The sequence below is a fragment of the Trichosurus vulpecula genome, chromosome 1, assembly GCF_011100635.1.
Source record: "Trichosurus vulpecula isolate mTriVul1 chromosome 1, mTriVul1.pri, whole genome shotgun sequence".
NCBI classification, from domain to species: domain Eukaryota; kingdom Metazoa; phylum Chordata; class Mammalia; order Diprotodontia; family Phalangeridae; genus Trichosurus; species Trichosurus vulpecula.
The window spans coordinates 514259244-514283766 of NC_050573.1; the positions used below are offsets into that span (position 1 = coordinate 514259244).

The window sequence follows — 24523 nt, forward strand, 5'->3', positions numbered from 1 at the left end:
CCTTTGGGTGCATGAGACTCACCTGATGGCTGTATTTGTGCTGTTCTCTTAGGGTATGTCTTGCTTCGACTTCTTTCTACTTTCTGATTGGGCCGGGGGAGAGGAACAGAAAGATCTCGGCTCATTTGTAATGCTGTCCTGCCATTTAAAAAAAAAATGACACTTTATGAATACAAGTAAATAGATTTTTTTTTAAAAAGCAAAGTTACATTCAAAACATCTGTGAAGTCTGAAGAGCAGAGGGATGAAGGCTGACTTAGCTATACTTAGATGCTTACATGGATCTATATGGAAGTGGCAACTGTTATTTTCCCCCATTAGGACAGTACAAGAAACAGTCTTAAATTCCAGAAGGATTTACATTTGGTATAGTGAAGGGCTTCTGGCAGGCAGAGAGGTTTATTAAATGTTAGAAGGCTTCACTGAGTGAGGATTTTATTTCAGGAGAGGTGAAGTTTTAACTCCAGTTCTACCCCCCCCAAAAAAAATTAAAAAAAATAAAGAATTGAGTCTATTTGGCTTTTTCCCTGTGAGGCTTTTAACTCATTTTTGTTTTCACTTACATGAAAAATTGCAAAGCATTCCCAATTGTTTTATTCAATGTTTTGGCCAACCTCATCTGGGCTTGGTATTGAGCGTAGGGAGAGCAAAAGAAGTGACTCTGGAACCTACTTGGAATGATCCCTTTAGTGAAGAGTAAGAGTAGCAAATGAAACTAATCTCACATAATTTCATCAAGTAACCAAAATACTTTTTTCACTGAAGTTTCAAAAACATTCATCATATTAGCAAGTAGCATTTATTTAGTGCTTCAAGATTTACCAAGTGCTTTACAAATGTTCTATCATTTAATCCTTACCACAACCCTCAAAGGGAGGTTCTATTATTATAATTCCCATTTTAAAAATGAGGAAACTCAGGCAGACAGTGGCTAAGTAACTTGCCCAGGGCTGTGCAGCCATTATGTATGGAGTTCAAATTTGAACTTAGTTTCTCCTGACTTCAGGTTCAGCACTCCGTCCACTGTACCACCTTCAACTCCAGCTACAGATACTTGCTGGCTGTTTGGTCCTGGGCAAGTTAAAATTTAACTTCTATCTCAGTTATTATTTCATGTATTGTTATTATTGTCTTTAAATTACCCTTTATTCTTCTGAACAAGGTGAAGGGGAAAAGGAAGGAAAGAGTAATGGAGAAGAAACATTATCTATTGGAAAGAAGAACCCTAGGTGATAGTTCCCTACAGTGTTTTTTGAATATTAAGAATTTTTTTTTGTTTCCACTTAATGGGTTTTTTTTTTTGGCTTTAAAGGAAATGATACCTAAAGGTTAAATTGGTAAAACTTAGAGAAGGATAGTTATTTGGTTTTAATGGCATTTCTCTAGAAGCCTTTCATTGGATTTAGGAATAAGCTATATTAACTGGGCATGACTTTTGGATCATATACATGTTTATATTACAAAGAGAAGTTTGTGAACTTATTGCTTTAAAATATTATTTTATTTTTTTCTAATTACATGTAAAGATATTTTTTTACATTTAAAAAAAATTTTGAGTTCCAATTTTTCTCCCTCCTTCTCTCACCTGACCCTTCCCTAAGACAGTAAGCAATTTGATATAGGATATATATGTGCAATTATGTAACACATAGTTCCATATTAGTTATTGTATCAGTAAGGCAAGATTCAGGACCTTAAGGAGGACCATTGAACATGCCTGCATGGTTCGGAATTACAATGTATGAAAAACTCTCTGGGTAGAAGGCGGAGGATGTATAACATTTATTTAGACACCAGAATATCAAATCCCAAGACCAATGACTCCAACTTGATATAGCAGTAATTATATTCCAAAACCAGTAAGCCCACCTCAATGTAGCAACAAGGAAATTATAACAGAGTATTATAGCAAGGAAGCAAGTCATCCTGTAACTTTCCCCCTGCTAGGGCCTTCCTGTAAATAACTGCTTGCAAATCCTAACTGTCTGCTGCCTGCTTCCTCTGCCAAAGTTCTGAAAGTGCTTGTAGTTCTCAGAGCCCCTGCAGTCTCTTGGATTCTCTGGATCCTCAGTTCTCCAGTCTCTTGATGCTGTAGATTCTCAGCTCTTTGATCTCTGCAACTCTCTGGTCTGCACCTCTGCTCTGCAGTCTCTCTTGATGCTGGCTTTCACTTTCTGCTCTTCAATATCCTCTTGATGTCTGCTACCTCGATGTCTTCTTGATGTCTGCTTCTCAATTCTGCTGCTCTCACACTCTGGGTTCTCCTTATATACAATTCTAGCTGGCATCTGATTGGCTACAACTCAGGTCTCTGATTGGCTGAATTCATGCACATCTGATTGGCTAGAACTCAGTGCATATACAATTGACTATGGTCTTAGCACCTCTCCTTAGGGCCCTGAGGGCTTCACACCTCATGTGATCTAATTAGCAAAAAAAAGTGTGGGTCTGGTGCCTAGAACCTAGCAAATAAAGGGTGTAAATAAAGGCCCTATTGAATGGGCAGGGAAGATCTTCAATCACATTAACACTACAGTTATATTTGTGAAAGAACAGACTAGAAGAAAAACCATGAACCAAGAAAAACTAGAAGAAAACCATGAAAGAAATAAAGAACATGAAAATAGTAATGTTTTGATCTGCGTTCATATTTCATCAGTTGTGAACGTGGATAGCACTTTTCATCACGAGTCCCTGGGAATTGTCTTGAATCACTGTATTGCTAAGAAGAAGTAAATCATTCATAGCTGATCATCACACAATGTTGCTGAACTGTGTACAATGTTCTCCTGGTTCTGCTTACTTCATTTTGCATCATTTCATGTAAGTCTTTCCAGATTTTTCTGAAATTTGTCATTTCTTATAACACAATAGTATTCCATTACATTTATCTACCACAGTTTATTTAGCCATTCCCCAGTTGATGGGCATCTTGATTTCTAATTCTTTGTCACCACAGCAAAAGCTGCTATAAATATTTTTACATACGTAGGTCCTTTTACCTTTTTTATGATCTCTTTAGAACACAGACGTAGTGTTGGTATTGCTGGATCAAAGGGTATAGACAGTTTTGCCTTTTGGGCATAGTTCCAAATTGCTTTCCAGAATGGTTAGATCAGTTCGCAACTCCACCAACAGTACAGTCATGTCCCAATTTTCTCACATCATCACCAATATTCATTATTTTCCTTTTTTGTCATATTAGCCAATCTGAAAGGTATGGGGTGGCACCTTAGAATTATTATGATTTTGCATTTCTCTAATCAATAGTGATTTAGAGCATTTTTTCATGTGACTACAGATAGCTTTAATTTCTTCATCTGAAAACTGCCTGTTCATATCCTTTGACCATTTATTAATTGTGGAATGGCTTGTATTCTTATAAATTTAACTCATATGTTTGAGAAATGAGACCTTTTTCAGAGATACTTCCTGTAAAAATTGTTTCCCAGCTTTCTATGTTCCTTTTAATCTTGGTTGCATTGATTTTCTTTGTCAAAAACTTTTTATTTCAATATAATCATTTTATATTTTACATTCTACATTTCTTAATGATCTCTAATCTCTTGTTTGTTCCTAAATTCTTCCTTTCTCCATGGATCTGACAGGTAAATTATGCCCTGTTCTTCTTCTAATTTGATTATGATATCATCCTGTATGTCTAAATCCTGTACCCATTCTGACCTTATCTTGGTATATGGTCTAAGATGTTGGTCTATGTCTAGCTTCTGCCATATTGTTTTCCACTTTTCCCAGCAGTTTTTGTCAAATAGTGAGTTCTTATCCTGGAAGCTGGAGTCTTTAGTTTTATCAAACACTAAGTACTATGGTCATTTACTACTGTGTCTTGTGTACCTAATCTATTCCACTGACTTAAAATTCTAGTTTTTAGCCAGCAGCAGATACTTTTGATGATTACAATTTTATAATATAGTTTGAGATCTGCTATAGCTAGACCACTTTCCTTTGCATTTTTTTCATTAATTCCCTTGCTATTCTTGACCTTTTGTTCTTCCAGATGAATTTTGCCGTTATTTTTTCCTATTAGTCCTATATAAAATATTTTTTATTAATTTGATTGGTATGGCATTGAATGAGTAAATTACTCTAGGTAGAGTTTTCATTTTAATTTTTTGTAAATAGTATTTTATTTTTTCCAATTAAATGTAAAGATAGTTTTCAACATTCATTTTTTATAAGATTTTGAGTTCCAAATTTTTTCTCTCTCTCCTTCTCCTCCCTCAACCCCAAGGTGGCAAGCAATATGATATAGGTTACACATTACAATCATATTAATCATATTTCCATATTAGTCATGTTGTGAAAGAAGAAACAGAACAAAAGGGAAAACCCACAGGGGTGGGGCAGAGGAGGTGAAAATAGTATGCTTCAATGTGCATTCAGACTTCATAGTCCTTTCTCTGTGGATAGCATTTTCTATCATGAATCTTTTGGAATTGTCTTGGATCGCTATATTGCTGAGAAGAGCTAAATCTATCATAGTTGTCATTTTTATTATATTGGCTTGGCCTACCCATGACTAATTAATATTTTCCCAGTTGTTTAGATCTAACTTTATTTGTGTCAAAAGTATTTTGTAAATGTGCTCATATAGTTCCTGGGTTTGTCTTGGCAGGTAGATTCTCAAGTATTTTATACTGTCTACAGTTATTTTAAATGGATTTCTCTATCCTTGTTGTTGGGCTTTGTTGGTAACATATATAGAAATGCTGATAATTTATGTGGGTTTATTTTATATCCTGCAACTCTGCTAAAGTTAATTATTTCAAGTAGTTTTTAAATTCTTTAAGTATACCATCATTTCATCTATAAAGAATGACAGTTTTGTTTCTTCATTGCCTATTCTAATTCTCTCAATTTCTTTTATTGCTATAGCTAACATTTATAGTACAATATTGAATAATAGGGATAATGGGCATCCTTGCTTCACCCCTGATCTTATTAGGAAGGCTTCTAGCTTATCCCCATTACAGATAATGCTTGCTGATTGTCTTAGATGGATACTACTTATCATTTCAAGGTAAGCTCCATTTACTCCTATGTTTTCTAGTGTTTTTAATAGGAATGGGTGCTGTATTTTGCCAAAAGCTTTTCCTGCATCTATTGAGATAATCAAATTATTTTTGTAGTTTTTGTTATTGATATGGTCAATTATACTGACAGTTTTCTTAACATTGAACCAGCTCTGCCTTCCTGGTATAAATTCCACCATCCCAGCTGCCAGAGGACAAGGTTTATTTTAAATTTAAGATTATTTTGCTATAATTATATTGCTATAATCTTGCTTAATTTTTTTGCATCAATATTCATTAGGGAAAATTGGTCTATAGTTTTCTTCTCTGTTTTGGCTCTTCCTGGTTTTAGTGTCAGTATCATATTTGTTTCATAAAAGAAATTTGGTAGGACTCCTTATTCATCTGTTTTTCCAAATAGTTTATATAATATTGGAATTAATTGTTCTTTAAATGTTTGGCAGAATTCACTTGTGAACCCATCTGACCCTGGGAGTTTTTCTTTGGGAGTCTACTGATAGCTTGTTCAATTTATTTTTCTAAGATGGGGTTACTTCTGTTAATCTGTGCAATTTATAGTTTTTAAAATATTCATACATTTTGTTTAGATTGTCAGATTTACTGGCATAAAACTAGACAAAATATTTCCTAATAATTGCTTTAGTTTCTTCTTTATTGATGGTGAATTCACCCTTTTCATTTTTGATACTGGAAATTTTATTTCTTCTTTGTAAAAAAATCAAATTAACCAATGGTTTATCCATCTCCTTGTTCTTGTTTTTTCCCATAAAACCAGCTCCTAGTTTTATTTATTAGCTTAATAGTTTTCTTACTTTCAATTTAATTAATTTTACTTTTGGTTTTCAGTATTTCCAATGTAGTGTTTAATTGGGGATTTTTAATTTGTTCTTTTTCTAATTATTTTAGTTGCATGCCCAATTCATTGATTTATTCTTTCTCTATTTTCTTGATGTAAGAGTTTAGAGAAATAAATTCTCCTGTTTTGGCTGCATACCAAATTTTGGTATGTTGTCTTATTGTTGTCATTCTCTTTAATGAAATGAAATTATTGATTCTATGATTTGTTCTTTGATCCACTTATTCTTTAGGATAATTTAGTTTCCCATTAATTCTTTATCTATTTCCCACTGCCCTTTACTGAATGTAATTTTTATTGCATTATTACCTGAAAAGGATGCATTTAATATTTCTGCCTTTCTACATTTATGCCCTAATATATTGTCAGTTTTTGTGTAGGTGCCATGTACCACTGAGGAAAAGCTATATTCCTTTCCATCTCTACTCAGTTTTCTTCAGAGGTCTGTCATGTCTAACTTTTCTATAATACTATTTATTTCCTTATTTCTCACTTATTTTATGCTTAGATTTATCTAGTTCTGAGAGGAAAAAGTTGAGGTTCCCCATTAATACAGTTTTACTATCTATGTCCTCCTGTAACTCAATTAATATCAAGGCAATTTTCTTTGACGATTGCTTGAAAGATGCTGTCCAGGTCATTTTTTAGATCATGGCTGTCAGGTAGTCCAATAATTCTTAAATGTCCCTCCTTGATCTATTTGCCAGGCCAGTTGTTCTTCCAATGAGACATTTCACATTTTCTTCTATTTTTTTCATTCCTTTAATTTTGTTTGACATTTTATGTTGGCCAATTCTACTTTTTAGAGAGCTGTTTTCTTCATTAAATTTTTGTATGCCTTTTCCCATTTTTTTGTGCTTCCTTTATTGAGCTGTTTACTCTTTTTTTTCATGATTTTTCATGCAAGAGTTGCATCACTCATTTATTTTTCTAATTTTCCTTCTACCTTTCTTATTTGCTTTTCAAACTCCTTTTTGAGCATCCAGGAGTTCCTTTTGGCCCTGAGACCAATTCACATTTTTCTTCGAAGCTTTGCATGTACATATTTTAACATTGCTGTCCTTTGAGTTTGTGTCTTGATCTTCCCTGTCACCAAAATTTAACTTTGTAGGGTCAGGTTCTTTTTTGTTGTTGTTGTTTTATTTTTGTTTTGATTTATCTTTTCCAGCTTCTTTTGTTACTTTTAAAGTTGAGCTCTACTCTTGTAGTGAAAGGGGCACTGTCCCATGCTTTTGTGCTGGTGGCTGAAGGCCCTGGCTGCTTTCCTGGTGCTATACTGGGGCTGCAGGGTGAGCTCCATGAGGGGGCCTGGTGCTGCACCAGGGCCATGGGAGGTTGAGCAGGGGAGTCCTGGCTGCCAGCCTGCTGCTGCAACAGGGAAACAGGACTCAGAGCCTCATGCTGGCTTGCTGAGGCAGGGCCTACTGCTGGTTTGCCAGGACACTGCCTGCTGTGGACTATGCTCCCATTTCACCTTTGGTGAGTAAGACCTTTCCTATAGACATTCCAAGTTGTCTTGGGCTAGAAATTTGTTTTACCCCTGTCTTTTTGTTGGTTCTGCTGTTACAGAATTTGTTTTGAGGTACTATTTTATAGTTATCTGAAGATGAATATGGGAGAGTTCAGGCAATTTCCTGCTTACTCTGCCATCTTGTCTCTTGGAAGTCCCTATACCCTTATTTTTAAAAAAATATTTTGATGACTGTATTAAGTGGTTTCCTTTTTAATCCTGTGTATTTTATTTTATGTGTTTAAAAAAAGAATGGGCATGGGGCCCTCAACTTGACCACAGTTCCTGACTTAATAATAAGTTAACTCCTGATCCTAAGAAGAGATTTTGACTCTGTGGACTTCCCAAGGCAAAATCTAGGGCTGTCCCTACAAATCTTAAAAAGAAATATTCTACCAACATATGCATTTTCATAAAATTATCTTCAAATTTAAATCTTGGAAGCACCAATGATTTTGTCAGCATATGGAACTCCCAGCATATGAAGCTGGCATTCCAGAAAGCAAATCACCTATTTATTGGGTAAGTTATCTGGAATTACTTGAGGGCACCCTAAATTAATTTATATTGAGGCAGATAAAAGTATTCTACATATCTATAGATAAGATACATACATATGGAAACTATATAGTTATAAAATACAAATCATATCTCAATTAGTTCTTGATTATGCAAGTAGAGATTTATATATAGACACTGACAAACATGTATTTATGCATATGTATAAATAAATATATACATTTGATGTATATATATATATACACGCACACACACACATATATATACACACTGTCTATGTAATATATATGCATATATGTATCAAACATTTACCTGTATCGGTGTTTATAACTCATGGAACCAAACTTGCTGAGTTTTCTTGACAAAGAATTTGATTCATTCTCTGGTATTCTAAGTGATTTTGAAAAAAAAGCAAAATAATGTTATACAAATATATATATATTTTATATCCTTTTATCAAGATATTCAGATATTTATAGGATAACACTTTCTCAGAATGGTTGGATGAATAGCTCTGTTTTCTCAGCTTGAGATACATCAATGAATATAACATGAATGCATAAGCTTTTTAAAGAATATTTAATCTCAGTTTTAAGATTCTCTTGGAATCAGTTGACTTTCTCAAAATTTCTTGATCATTGACCATTATCAGTTAACCACATTTGTATTTTACAATGGATAATCAATTTTTACTTGCTTATAAAATGGGACACAAATCTTATGCTGGATGACCTTCAAAAGATTTTTGAGAAATAATTATGAATCTTCTTCGAAATTAGGATATTTTCTTGAAAATGTTCCTTTGATTAGATTATCACAATGAATAAAACTTTCGTACTTTACCTAAAGAATGTATGATGCTCAACGCAACCCTTCCAGAGATGCTTGCAAGTACTTTTACTTGGGGCTTCAAAAAAGAATGAGGTTTCATTGCACTGAAATAAAAGGCAATAAGAATTACTCATTATACAAAGTTTTATTTCTACAGAAAATTCTCCTGTTACAAAATATTCAAACAAATAAGGAATACTTGAAAGTGTTAGTATTGTTCCCTCTACTATGCTTTAACAGTGTTCATGAGTTTCCAAAACTGAAAAAAAGGAATCATTATTTACTAGACAATCTTTTGGTGAGATAAAGAATAGTAATTATGAATGTGAAAGTGAATTAAAATACATGTGATGTTTATGCTGATACAATTTTGTGGTATCTGTGAAGGGAGGAAAAAATGAAATTTTCTTATCACCACAGTCATGGCATCTTAGATTTAGAGCAGGAAAGAAACCTAAAAACCCATCTAGTTTAATCCTCATGGTACTGATGAGAAAACTGAGGCTCAGAAAGGCAGTTACTTGTCAAAGGTCTACAAAGCTAAGTGATATTTTGCATATATATTTTTCCCAATCTTTCCTCCTCCACTCCTCAGAAAATATACAAGTTTTTTTTCTTAGAACAAGGTAAGACACATTAAAAAGAAAGAATACTTAAACAATAAAGAGAAGGCTCTTAGCCTTCTTGGGTACCATGTTTCTTACACATCTTAGGAGATTAGGCAGAAAAGAAAACAACAACAGGTGTACGAAAATAGGGATGAAAGAGGCTTCTATGAATCACTGTATTCTTATAGAAAAAATAGATAAAATTATTTCCATTATTCTTTCTCTTTTTTTCTTTGTGTGAGTTTTTGGGTAAAATTTTAAGGGGATGATTTTTTAAAAAGTGTTTAAATATAAAAACCTTTGATTTCCCCTAGAAGCTCATCTTTTCCTGGTAAGAAAGGATTCAAGAGACTGCCAAAAGTATTGGAGTGAGGGATGGGAGGAGGGAAGGTTACAAGTCACAGGATGATGCTGATTTGTCTCAGCTCACATAGGTCCAAAGACTACATACTGTTCATTTCACTTCAATTCCTAAGCATTTTAAAAAGTAAGTTATTTCACTTGTTCCTTTCCAGCACAAAACATTGCACAAGCTCTTCTTTCCTTTAAGAACTCAATGAAATCAATTTCTTTTAGTCCATTTGTGACCTTTGTGTGCTACTTTTTGCTAAAAGAAGAATGAGAATTTCTCCTATGATGGGTTTTCCTTTTGCAACACTCAAGGCAGTGATGATTTCACCATCTTCAAGGTCACCAACTCCAGTCTTTTAAGTGTGGTATTTAACCTTTTAAATGTGTAGGTTCCAAAAAAGCATACTTTTGGTAGCCTCTTGTATAGGAGAGAAGATCATGTCTCCTAGTGCCTTTACTAAAGCATCTTCTACCTAAGTAACTGTCACTTACAGATCAGACCATAGCTATCTCTAATTCCAATAGATTCTCCCCTTAATTTATTGCTTCTCTTTCCAGGTCAAGGCCAATTTCTTGATTCTAGATTAGCAGGGTTCCCCAGCAAGAAGCCTTAGCTCCAGCAACTAAATTGGGAAATGGATGAATATTCTTTACTTAACCACCGCCAAACAAATATTTGTCTGGGCTAACCATTCAAATCTGTCTATTTAGGTTTAATTATTTCCCTTTCTATAATCTATTTCACTTCATTAGTACTTGGTTTTAGTTGACTGTTAAGTTACTCAGAACGACTTTGGACCATTACATAATATGTCTTGTAGAAGACAGAAATTAAAGTTTTTCTACAAATATTTCAAGGTCCAGTCACTGTCTTTCCAGACATATAACATAGGTCACTAGAACTATGAATGGGTAACACCTTTCCTATGTCAAGAAGCAGAAAAAGTGTGTTTATGATATCCTCTACATAACAACAGATCACCAGGGAAAGCAACTTTTCCCATTTAAAACAAGAGCTCTAGAATCGTGAGGGCAACAAATGTTCCTCAGTGTAAGGTTATGGGCCTATGGAGGCTATCTTTCTTTCCATCACTAGTTAACTCTTAGGTGGTTCAAAGGCTTCTGTGTCCTCTGCAAATTTGGGATCCTTGATTTGGTCAATAAAAAGAAGTCATTAAGGCAAAGCCAAGTTGGTAGAGCAAAGGCAGGGACTCACCTGAGCTATCTCCAAAGCTCCTTCAAAAATCTTAAAGCCTCAAAACAATCTCTGGACTAGCAGAACCCACAAAGGACAGGGTGAGACAATTTTCCAGTCTAAGATACCTTAGAAGGTCAGCAGGAAAAGTCTGTTGCATCAGGGTGAGAGTGAAGTCCAATGCAGGCCACAGCACCCCAACAAACCAGCAGTAGGCTTGGGGGAGCAATTGAATCAGGGGCAGAAGTGGCAGTTTCTGACCTCTCAGCCCACAGATTGTAAGGGGGTCAAACAACGGGTCAGAAGATTACAGGGGTTCCTTTCCTGGCAACAAGGCTAGGGCTCTGCTGTATTGCCCATACTCTGATCTGGGTCACAGTCCTGGGTCTCAGTCCCAGGGCAAGGAAGAGCACCAGAGCTTGAAGCCACAAGGGAGCTAGGACTCTAGTCACAGTTCCAGAGCAGAAAAGGGTGCTTGTGGTTGCTCACAGACCAGAAGACCACAGGCCAGCAGAATAGTAAACACACCTCTTCTAGATCATACCACCTTGGTAGAACTGAAAACTTACAGGTCCCCAGAGCTATCTTTGAAAACAGCCGCCCAAAAAACTCTGAAGCTTGGGCCAGTGGCCCCTTCACCACAGGAGCAGAGCCCCACTTTAACATCAAGTTAAGAGTCAAGAAATAGACTGGGAAAATGAGCAAACAACAAAAGATCCTGACTGCAGAAAGTTACTATGGTGATCAAAACACAAATTCAGAAGAAGACAACAAAGTCAAAACTCCTACATCCAAAGCCTCTAAGAAAAATACAAATTGGTCTTTGGCCACAGAAGAGATCAAAAAGGACTTTAGAAATCAAGAGAGGTAGAGGAACAATTGGGAAGAGAAATGAGAGCAAAGCAAGAAAACAATGAAAAAAGAGCAAACAGCTTGGGAAAGGAAACACAAAAATTCACTGAAGAGAAGAACTCTTTAAAAAATAGAATTGGCCAAATGGAAAAGGAGACACAAAAATTCACTGAAGAAAAGAAGAATTGTCCAAATGGAAAAGGAGGTACAAAAATTCACTGAAAAAAATAATTCATTAAAAGTTAGAATTGGGGAAGTGGAAGCTAATGACTTTATGAGATAGCAAGAAACAATAAAACAAAATCAAAAGAATGAAAAAAAAAACAGAAGAAAATGTGAACTATCTCATGGGAAAAAACAACTGACCTAGAAAATCAATTGAGGAGAGATTATTTAAAAGTGCTGGACTGACTGAAAACCATGATCAAAAAAAGAGTCTAGATGTCATCTTTTAAGAAATAAAGGAAAACTGCTCTGATATTCTAGAAACCTAGGGTAAAAACAGAAATTGAAAGAATCCAGTGATCATCTCCTGAAAGAGATCCCCCAAATGAAAACTCCCAGGGATGTCACATCCAAATTCCAGAGCTCCCAGATCAAGGAGATAATATGGTCAGCAGCCAAAAAGAAAAAAAATTAAAATATCAATGGAGCCACGGTTAGGATAACACAGAATTTATCAAATTCTACATTAAAGGTTCAGAGGGCTTGGAATATGATTTTTCAGAGGACAAAAGGACTAGGACTACAACCAAGAATCACCTACCCAGCAAAACTGAATATAACCCTTCAAGAGAAAAATTCAATGAAATAGAGGACTTTCAAGCATTCCTGGTGAAAATATCAGAGCTGAATAGAAAACCTGACTTTCAAATACAAGACTCAAGAGAAGGATAAAAAGGGAAACAAGAGAGAGAAATCATGAGGTTCAATAAGTTTAAACTGTTTACATTCCTAAATGGGAAGATGACACTTGTGTATACATTGATAGAGAGAATGCATGTGAGTTAAATATGATGGGATGATTATCTAAAAAGCTAAAATTAAGAGGTAGGAAAGAAAAGTGCACTGGGAGAAGGGGAAGGGAGAGATAGAATGGGATAAATTATCTGGCATAAAAGAGGCACAAAAGAACTTTTACAGTCGAGGGAAAGATGGCGGAGGCAGTAGGCATCATTTGAACCTTACTCTCATTGGAATTGGCTCAAAGAAGGAATAATATACACACTCAGTTGGGTATAGAAATCTATCTTACCATACAGGAAAGTAAGAAGGAAGGGGGATGAGGGGGGCAAGGTTGATAAAAGGGAAGTCAGATTTGGGGGGCGGGATTAAAAGTTAGAAGCAAAAGACTTTTGAGAATAGACAGGGTGAGAGAGACAGTAGAATAAATGGGGGAAAATCAGATAGAGGGAAATACATAAATAGTAATCACAATTGCAAAAAAATTTACAGCAAATTTCTCTGATAAAGATCTCCCTTCCCAAATATATAGAGAAATGAGTCAAATTTATAGAAATAAGAGCCATTCTTCAATTGATAAATAGTCAAAGACACAAACAGGCAGTGTTCCTTAAAAGGAACAGGTTTCTGGCAGGAGATGAGACTTTAGCTGGGTAGCTGGGAGGCAGAGATGAAAGGCAGAATTCTAGGCACAGGAGACATGGCTTCTGGGTACCTCTGTAGTACTATACACTGGAACTGAAGTGCAGTGACTAGAGTGCTGGCCATGGAGTCAGGAAATTCAAATCCAGCCTCAGATACTTACTAGTTGTACGAAACTAGGCAAATTATTTAATCTCTGCCTCTGTTTTCTCGACTGTAAAGTAGAGATAATCACACCTACCTAGAAGGGTAGTTGTGAGGCTAAAATGAGGTAACATTTGTAAAGTGCTTAAGCACACTGTCTGGCACAAACTAGGCACTAATAAATGCTTATTTCCTTCTGCCTTTTTCCCCCATCAGAGTTCTTGGTCCAAAAAAGGTCCTGTTTATCAGAAGAGGTTGTTTTTCTAATTCTACTTTCACAATCCTTGCTGTCGACACCTGAGCCCACTCAAGATGTATGATCCATGAGTAAACCAGGATCTTGGCGTTTTTTTTAAAAGATGCTCTCAATTCTGGTAGCATATTGTTGAGCATAGTTGCTCTGGGTTTTTTGCTTAGGTGTGCTACTTGGAGTGGACCGAGCTAAAGAAATCAGTCTATCTTCTTTTTTTATTTCTCCATTTTACAGCTTTAATTTAGAGACTCACTGCCACATTAGGGTACTGGTTTTTCCCTTTTATGGGGATTGGATCCAGCATCTCTCAAATGGCTGTTGCTTAAATGCTAGATGCTCTCTTATAAGGTTCTGTAATTAAAGAATTTATGATGATGTGTAACCCTAGCTTTCACAACTTGTTTATATATTCACTGGAAGTGGAGAGGGATATGGTACAAAACTGCAAACTTGTTTCTCCTTCCTCAGCTTTAGAAAATTGCTAGTACCTTCAATCTTATTAGAATAACTAGTTTTTTTTTCAATAGGATTATCAGATTGCAGAGGAGCCATTATTATGGGATATTCCTTTTTTTTTAGTTTTTGAGAATAATTTGTATAGTGTAGACATTATTAACTACTGTTAAAAAATTTGACATCATTGTCACATAAATAAATCTAATCTAGGAGATTTTTCTTTAGTAGTTCTTTTATAGATAATTCAATTTCTTTTTCTTAGATTGGATTATTTAAGATCTAGATTTGATGTTCTATTGGCTTGGTATTATATTTTTTAAGTCATACTCAGTTGTGGTAGCATATTATTGAGCATAGTAGCTTCTTATAATTATTTTTATTTCTTCTATTTTTGTAGTGATTTCAACCTTGTTTATTTTTTTTTATTCACTGATTTTATTTTTTTTTTACCTTTTTATATCTGATTATCCAAAAGATTTTGTTACTCTTTACAAAGTAATAGTTATTGGTACAAGCATTCTGGAAAACAATTTGATATTAAGGAAATCAAGTGGCTCAAACATCCGATTCTTTCACTTTCTACTGCCAGACATGCTTTGAGTGAAAGGCAAACCAAAAGACTAAATATATAGGTCAAAAAATTTTAGAACGGGGCAGCTAGGTGGCACAGTGAGTAGAGCACTGGCCCTGGAGTCAGAAGGACCTGAGTTCAAATCTGGTCTCAGACACTTGACACACTTACTAGCTATGTGACCTTGGGCAAGTCACTTAACCCCAACTGCCCTGCCTTCCCCCCTGCAAAAAACAAAACATAAAAAAGAAATTTAAAAAAATTTAGAACAGCAGTTTTTATATTAGGAGACAAAATGGAAACAATGTGATGCCCATTGATTGGAGAACAACTAAACAGGTTGTGGTACATGAATGAAATGAAGTGTTAACGTGCTATAAGAAAGGAAGCATGAGGAACACAAAGAAGCATAGAAAGACTTACATAAACTGATACAAAGTGAAATAAGCAGAGCTAGGAAAACAATATACAACATGGCTACATCTACGAATATAGAAAAAAATGACCACAAAACAATCAAAGATGAATGCTGTAAATTCATAAAGAATAGACTTGACTTTAGTGAAGAGAAATGAGAAGATAAGTTGATCCTTGGTAGAGTTATATGGGGAGAGGAGATTTGTGTGTGTAAAATATAGTATATAACATTGGATTTTTTTCTTAATGAATTGGTTGATTTTGCTGTTTCCTTTGCTTTTTAAAAATATTTCTTGTATGGAATAGCTTTCTGAGATGGAGAATAAATGGTATCATCAATTACGTAAAAGGAAAATATACACTGATTGCTTCTAACTATCTTCTTATTTGTAGACTACTATATACCCACATATGAGTGGTAGTGCTTATTTGTTACAATGATCATTTCAACAGAAAACAAATTGCCAAGTTATTTCCTTAGAATTTACATTGCATTAAACATCAATGCAAAACAAATACAGATGGATAGACCTTCACACCATGTTTTTCTTCATCAATCTCATAAACACAGATTATTGTAGCAGCACTTCACGGGAGTATTATTTTCAGCTGACAATTAAAGGAAGCTCTCACACCCCTGCATTCTTCTGCCCAGTTTCCTTAAAACTACCTACCTGTCAAGGCATGAAACTTTAAGATTCTGGCAAACAAGGTGTCCATTAAAAGAATAGTCTAGAAAGACTTCACTAGGAGTAAGAGCAAATACCAAGCATTTTCCCACTATAACCTTATACACTTTTTTAAAATTTCTAAAATTTTCCATCTAGCCCTCAAAATATCAAATATGACATCTCTTCTATGTTGATTAATATACTTTAGAGTAAAATTAGTCCTCCTTTGTATTCTACATACATCTGTGTCCTGATATTCAATATCCCCAAATCAAGAAAAAATTACTGTACAACAGATAATTAACTCCTAGTCCGCTCTATTAAAGAAAGATTTTTTCCCTTGCTAGAATGAGAAAGACAATTTTCTGTTATAATTTCCTGTGCATTCTGCCCTATTCCTGTTTCTCTGCTTAAAGAAAACAGCTGGCAACGTGTATACATTTTTGTCCACACTCCTTCCCCTCACCCCCAGCTAAGTAAAAGCAGCTTCATTTAACAGTGCATTTTAAACTGGATCCCAGCAGGCCCCCTCCCCTCACCCTAGTATTAGTCATAAACTTACATCTTTTCCCAGCACTCTGAGTTCAAATTGGGTCTCTTTAAAGTGAACTTTTGTAATTCGCGGCCTAAAGAAAGCAGAATTTTTTTTTTAGTTTAGTGGGTTTTTTCTTTAAAGAACTAAAGTTACAGAAGTTTAGAGAAGTATACAATGATTAAAACTTGATGAAGCTTGCAATGAATGCATGGAGGATCTTGTGTTTCTTTCATTTGGTGAGTTCTTCTCTCAGGCTGTCAAGCCCCTAGACCCCTGATTCTATGCTTGATTCTTTATGTTTTCCTTTCTAGGGATGATGTTCCTGAGATTCTGTATTAAGTGGGTCCTATAAGATCATCCCCCTCAGCACCTTGAAACTCTGAAACTTTGTTCCATAAATAGCAGCAGGCATGATGCAGATGCTACAGATTTTCCATTCTCTTTCATCCTATAATCAGTTCGGATCTACAGCTTTTGGGTAGTGCTGTGTCCCAAATGTGGATTTTGGAAGGTCCAGGCCAGGAAGCTTGCCAGAAAGCTGTTCATTCTCTGTTCCGGAAAAAGGTAATTTTTAAAAAGAACCTTTTGGTTTAAAAACTAAGGTATTAGAAAACACATACTTAACTCTACTCGTCAATTTGCTTATAAGGACATTTATCAGCTACTGCTCAGACCTGCTTATTTTCTAGTATTCCCTTCAGAGATACATGATATGTAGTAGCCAGACATTATTATAGATTAGATTATAAAGTTATACATACCAGAAATATTTCCCTACTAGTTTCTTATTCTTGTAGACAACCACACCCACAGGAGTTAAACCTAAGAAATATTCAGACTTGCCTTCTCCCTGAAAAAAAAAGTTATTCATTTACTACTGTGCATTTCTCTGTTGTTTAGAAAGAGCCACTCAAGTGTTCTGAAGTTGACTATACAAGAAAACTCACAGAACCAGATAATGTTTAATGAGGAAGGAAAACTTCAGAACCTATAAAAAGTATAGTATAAACTTCTAAACTTTAATTATATTTGCTACTCCATTATAAGAAAACTAGACATATAATCTGACAAGTTTCCATATTGTCTAAATCTAACTTCGTCATCCAACTTTAAGATTTATTAGCCAATTGTTAAGCCCAGTGTTTCAACCATGTCTTCTCCTTACATATATTTAAACATAAATATCCACATCCCAGAGCTTCTGAATAGCCACAGCCATTAGACAATTCTAATCAATCTCTCTTCTACCTACGTAATGCCCAACAAGTATTTATTAAGCAATTGTGCCAGGCACTGTGCTAAGTACTAGGGATACAAATATAATGAATGAAACAATTACTACTTGCAAGAACTTACATCCTAATGGAGAAGTTGGTTGAGTAAGACAACCACATGTGAGATCTACAATTATGGAAAAATCACTTTGGCAGCAGTGTATAGAACGGACTGGAGAGGGGTAAAACTTTGAGACGGGAAGAACATTTAGGAGGTTGTTGCCATAGGGGAAAGTTGAAGAAGATTGAAGGCAGAATAGACAAAGGAGGCTGGTGAAAGAAAAGCACTTTTATACGCGAGGGAGAGGAAAGGGGAGTGAAGAAAGACTTTAAGGATTTTGGAGACGAAGAGAAGAGCAACAGAGGTATCTCATGTTGAATGTCTTCAGTGTTGTTCCTCAGTTAGGATAGAGGTAATATCATCATCAGAGAGGCAGGAAGGAGAGATTTAGGAGGCTTGAGAACAGTAGAGAAGGCATGAACAGAAAACCTTTTGTGGGGAACGAGAGGGAATTTGTTAGGACAGAGCGGGCCCAGTCGAAACTAGATGATAGAGGGGTTGTGAGTTGTCAGCATGCTAGGGTACAAAGGATCCTAAATCCCCTGTAAATAACCCATCTTTCCTACTTTATAGGAAATGATCACCTCTAGATTCCCCCACCCAACCCAGGAATCTACAGGAGGACTCCCCCGAGTCCCATTGAAATCCTGGGATAGACAAGCCTGAGCAGGTCATGATTCAAGCTCAGAGAAAGGAATACAGGCAGCCACACCTGGAACTTTAAAGGTAGTCCCTGTACTCTTACCCTGAGATCTGTACTTCTTAAGCTCAGAAGACTGTGTAGCTACAGGGGAGTATTTTTGGGGTGTTCTGGGCTGCCCAGTATGGGGATCCCTGCCCAAGCCTCACTTAATCATGGCTGGCTGACTAAGCTTGGCTTAGGAAGGAGTGGCCTGGGGGTGTTCTGCCTGGGTTCATGCCAACACTCCAGAAAACAGAATCTGAACTTGACCCACTCCCAAAAGCCCCCATCCCAGACCTATTCTAGCAGAAAGAGTAACCTCAGGGTATTGGGGTTGTGGGAAGGAATAGTGTTCAAGTCAAACTATAAGAGAAAGAAGCAAAATCTAGCCCAAGTAATTCCTGAAGCCTGTGCTTGGATCCCAGTATGGGAGTAACCTTTGAGCTCATTAGGAGAAGAGAAGGCCCCCATGCAAAGCCTACAGTCTATGACAAGTGGGAATTCCCAGGCAAAGCCAGAAATTAAAGCATCCCCACAGTTTCTTGAAGGAGTGAACTAGCATGGGTTATTATTCTAAAAACCAGGCAGGCCCTACCACACCTTGTGTCTTGATCCAAGCTTAGCCACTTTCCTAACTCTCCATTTTTCCCTCCCCCATTCCCCTTATCATGAGTTCATGAAGGAAGCTTCCAATCAACATGAACCTTGGGGGAGACTCTCAGGTGACGAACCCTGAAGAAAATAATGACCCTATAACAAGTCCAGGTAAAGCCGCAGAGGGAAAAAAATGCCCTGGCCACAAAGATGACAGGAGTATCCCAAGGAATATACACAGAATGGAAAAACTAAGGAGGGAAAAACAGCAAGAAAAATTAATGTCTTAGAACAGACCATAGGAAAACACATTCAAAAATTCGATGCCCTGAAAATTAGAATGGGCAAGACAGAAAATAATGCCAAAATAATAAAACAAGAAATGTCAAAACAAAACAAAAATTACTGGACTATCCAAAAATTATAATTTGAAAATAAAAGTCTTGATACCATATTTCAGGAAGTTATTCATTGAAATTGCCCAGAACTCTTAGAATTAGAGGGCAGAGCGAAAAACTGAAAGAATCTATTGGTCTTCTTCTGAAAGGAATCTCAAAATGAAAACACCCAGGAATATCATAGGCAAATTCTAGAGATTCTAGGTCAAAGAAAAAATATATTAGAATTAGGCAAAAAAAGGTTCAAATGCCAAGTACTTATAGTAAAGATTACAAAAGACTTTGCAACTGCCACTATAAATGAGAGGAAATCTTAGAATGATTAAAAAAGGTGCAAGATAAAGGTTTACAACTGAAGATAAACCTATCTGGCAAAACTAAGTATCATTTTACACAAAAAATATACTTTAACGGGATGGAGGATTTCAAAGTATCCCTAATGAAAAGGCCAGAACTGAGTAGACATTTGGAAATGGAAATACCAAGAGAAACATAGAAAGGTAATTATATTTGTATAACTGGGTATGTGAGGATAAATTCTTTGCATGTTAACAGGATAAAAAACAAATATCTTCATAGAACTCTCATATTTTAATGGTCACAGGGAAAAGTTAAAATGATAGAAGACCTGTGGGTGGTTTTCTTCTGTTTTAATTGTCTTAGGAGAAGTCAAATATAAAAGATGAGAGAAGGAATTATAATGAGGAAAGAAATCACTACTGAATAATAGAGATGAATAAGATGAAACATGTATTGCACCTGAATTGGATAAATGAAGATCAAATACAATTACACACACACAGACACACATGCACACACACATACACACACACCAGATCTCAGTAGAGGGATGTATTAAATTAAAAAGAAAATAGGAAGAGACAAGGATTAGGATGGGTAGCAATGTCTAAGGATGGCTGGGATGTCTAAGAAAGAGGGCAGGATAGGTAAAGAAATAGACATAAACAAAATAGTATCAAATGTTAAAGGGAGTAATATGAAAGCGGGATTACAAGGAAGAGAAAAAGAAAGAATAAATACCTGGGATCAGGGACAAGTTAAGGAGAAGAATTATAAAAGAGGAAACAGACTAATCCACCTATAAGATCACAAGTATATCAGAAAAATGTTGTCTTTTCTCTCACTTTCTTGTTTGTAAAAAAAAAAAAAAAAGAATGAAGTAGAAATAAGAGAGGAAAAAATTTAAGAGGACAGAATTATGGAAATAAACTTTTAACAACTGTACTGGTGAATGTGAATGGTATGAACTCACCCATAAAATAAGAGGAGAGTAGTATGGATAAGAAAGCAGAATCCAACAATAGGTTGTTTACAAGAGACACTGGAAACAAAGATTCACATAGAGTTCAAATGAGAAACTGGAGTAAAATCTATTATGCTTCAGGTGAACTTTAAAAAGCAAAGGTAGCAATCATGATTTTCAAATAAGGCTATAGTAAATATATACAAGAGAGAAAGAAATAAGGAATAGGAATAAATGGATCTTTCCTTATATAGTAAATAGTATTTATCCCAATCTAAGAGCATTGTATGTAATGGAGAAAAGTTACAGGCTTTCTCACTAAGCTCAAGCTTAAAGCCAAGAAACTCGTTTACCCCATTAACATTTAACCCAGTGCTAGAAATGCTAGTTAAAGGAATAAGAAAAAAAAAAAGAAATTGAGGGAATAAATATAGGCAAAGAAAATAAAAATTATCACTTTAGCAACAATAAGACACTGAAAATCTTAGAATCAAATAAGGATTAATTGAAATATTAACCAGAAAATTTTCAAGATATAAAGATAAATCCATAAAAATCAGCAGTCCTATATCTAGACAACAAAACCTACCAGAAAAAAAGTTAAAAAGAGAAAGTGCATCTAACTAAGTAGAGCAGTTATAAAATATTTGATAGTGTAGCTTCAATATTCACCTAAGGAATATATGAATCTAATTTTAAAAATTCTTCATAGAAATGAAAATAGACTTAAATATTGGAGTAATATGAATTTTTCATGGGTAGGTTGTCTATTGCACAGATTTTTTAACATACTTCTGAATATAGAGCTGTATATAAAGACCTCTAGACTTGTCCAACAGTATTTACATTTGCACAGAAAATATAGACACATCATGATATGGACTTAGAATTGAAAAGGAAGGCAGGGGCGGAGCCAAGATGGCGGCTGGTAAGCAGGGATTAGAGTGATCTCCGTTACCGAGTACCTCCAAAAACCTATAAAAATGGCTCTGAACCAATTCTAGAACAGCAGAACCCACAGAACAGCAGGGGGAAGCAGGGCTCCAGCCCAGGACAGCCTGGATGGTCTCTGGGTGAGGTCTATTCCACACGGAGCTGGGAGCTGGGAACAGAGTGGAGCAGAGCCCAGCCTGAGCGGCGTGAACCACCCAGACCAGAAGCCGGGCGGAGGGGGCCCTAGCGCCCTGATTCAGTGAGCTGCGGTAGTTACCAGACCCCTCGACCCACAAACACCAAAGACTGCAGAGAAGGTTAGTGGGAAAAGCTGCGGGAGTGGAAGGAGTTCGGGGTTCGGCTTCCAGCCCCAGGGGCAGCAGAGGTGGGGCAGCTACAGCTGTTGTTACTTCCGGCTCCAGGCCCACCTGGTGGGAGGAATTAAGTGGCGGATCAGAGCAGGGGTGCACAGCCTGCCGAAGATCTAAGCCCAGTTCGGGTTGGGGGTTCTTGGGGAAGGAGCAGTGCGGGTCTGACAGAGCTGGCACCTCCCCCCCAAACGTGGAACATAGAACTTGTTATTCTACAAGCAGTCATACCCCACTGAAAAACTCAAGGGTCAAGTTAATTGGTTGGGAATATGGCCAGGCAGCGAAAACGCACCCAGATTCAGTCTCAGACTTTGGATTCTTTCTTTGGTGACAAAGAAGACCAAAACATACAGCCTAAAGAAGACAACAAAGTCATAGAGCCTACAACAAAAGCCTCCAAGAAAAACATGAACTGGCCCCAGGCCATAGAAGAACTCAAAAAGGATTTGGAAAAGCAAGTTACAGAAGTAGAGGAAAAATTGGGAAGAGAAATGAGAAGGATGCAAGAAAACCATGAAAAACAAGTCAATGACTTGCTAAAGGAGACCCAAAAAAATACTGAAAAATACACTGAAGAAAACAACACCTTAAAAAACAGACTAACTCAAATGGCAAAAGAGCTCCAAAAAGCCAATGAGGAGAAGAATGCCTTGAAAGGCAGAATTAGCCAAATGGAAAAGGAGGTCCAAAAGACCACTGAAGAAAATACTACTTTAAAAATTAGATTGGAGCAAGTGGAAGCTAGTGACTTTATGAGGAATCAGGATATTATAAAACAGAACCAAAGGAATGAAAAAATGGAAGACAGTGTGAAATATCTCCTTGGAAAAACCACTGACCTGGAAAATACATCCAGGAGAGATAATTTAAAAATTATTGGACTACCTGAAAGCCATGATCAAAAAAAGAGCCTAGATATCATCTTTCAAGAAATTATCAAGGAGAACTGCCCTGATATTCTAGAGCCACAGGGCAAAATAGAAATTGAAAGAATCCATTGATCGCCTCCTCAAATAGATCCCAAAAAGAAATCTCCTAGGAATATTGTCACCAAATTCCAGAGCTCCCAGATCAAGGAGAAAATACTGCAAGCAGCCAGAAAGAAACAATTTGAGTATTGTGGAAACCCAATCAGAATAACCCAAGACCTGGCAGCTTCTACATTAAGAGATCAAAGGGCTTGGAATGCGATATTCCGAAGGTCAATGGAGCTAGGATTAAAACCTAGAATCACCTATCCAGCAAAACTGAGTATCATGTTCCAAGGCAAAATATGGACTTTCAATAAAATAGAGGACTTTCAAGCTTTCTCAATGAAAAGACCAGAACTGAATAGAAAATTTGACTTTCAAACACAAGAATCAAGAGAAGCATGAAAAGGTAATCAAGAAACGGAAATTGCAAGGGACTTACTAAAGTTGAACTGTTTTGTTTACATTCCTACATGGAAAGATGATGTGTATGATTCATGAGACCTCAGTATTAGGGTAGTTGAAGGGAATATGCATATATATGTATATGTTTATGTATATATATAAGAGAATGTGTATGTATGTATATATCTATGTGTATATGTATGTATGTGTTTGTATGTGTATATATATATGTCTATATATATATATGTATATATATATATGTAAAAGAGAGAGAGCAGACACAGGGTGAGTTGAAGATGAAGGGAAGATATCTAAAAGAAATAAAATGAAATTAAGGGATGAGAGAGCAACATACTGAGAGAGGGAGATAGGGAGAGATAGAATGGGGTGGATTATCTCACGTAAAGGTGGCAAGAGGAAGCAGTTCTGTGGGAGGAGGGGAGAGGGCAGGTGAGGGGGGAATGAGTGAACCTTGCTCTCATCAGATTTGGCCTGAGGGGGAATACCATACATACTCAGTTGGGTATCTTACCCCACAGGAAAGAAGAGGGAGGAAGATAAAAAAAAAAATAAAAGGGGGGGGGATGATGGAGGGGAGGGCAGATGGGGGTGGAGGTTATCAAAACAAACACTTTGGAAAGGGGACAGGGTCAAGGGAGAAAATTCAATAAAGCGGGATGGGTTGAAAAGGAGCAAAATGTAGTTAGCCTTTCACAACATGAGTATTGTGGAAGGGTTATACATAATGATACATGTGTGGCCTACGTTGAATTGCTCGACTTCTTAGGGAGGGTGGGTAGGAAGGGAAGAGGGGAGAGAATTTGGAACTCAAAGTTTTAAAATCAGATGTTCAAAAAAAAAAGTTTTTGCATGCAACTAAAAAATAAGATACACAGGCAATGGGGCGTAGAAATTTATCTTGCCCTACAGGAAAGGAAGGGAGAAGGGGATGAGAGGGGAGGGGGATGATAGAGGGGAGGGCTGACTGGGGAACAGGGCAACCAGAATATAAGCCATCTTGGAGTGGGGGGGAGGGTAGAAATGGGGAGAAAATTTGTAATTCAAACTGTTGTGAAAATCAATGCTGAAAACCAAATATGTTAAATAAATAAATTTAAATTAAAAAAAAAGAATTGAAAAGG

At 36.3% G+C, this 24523-nt stretch overlaps 1 protein-coding gene across 1 annotated transcript in view; it reads right to left on the bottom strand.

Annotated features, from left to right (window-relative positions):
* The window catches only part of EPB41L4A (erythrocyte membrane protein band 4.1 like 4A), a 194507-nt gene that overhangs the window by 60733 nt on the left and 109251 nt on the right, over nt 1-24523 (bottom strand). The window contains exons 8-12 of the mRNA XM_036740959.1: nt 17190-17278; nt 16456-16519; nt 8783-8874; nt 8252-8329; nt 23-138 (exon numbers count right to left, since the gene is read on the bottom strand). Of these exons, the coding sequence (XP_036596854.1) occupies nt 23-138; nt 8252-8329; nt 8783-8874; nt 16456-16519; nt 17190-17278 (439 nt within the window). The remainder of the gene's footprint in view (nt 1-22; nt 139-8251; nt 8330-8782; nt 8875-16455; nt 16520-17189; nt 17279-24523) is intronic.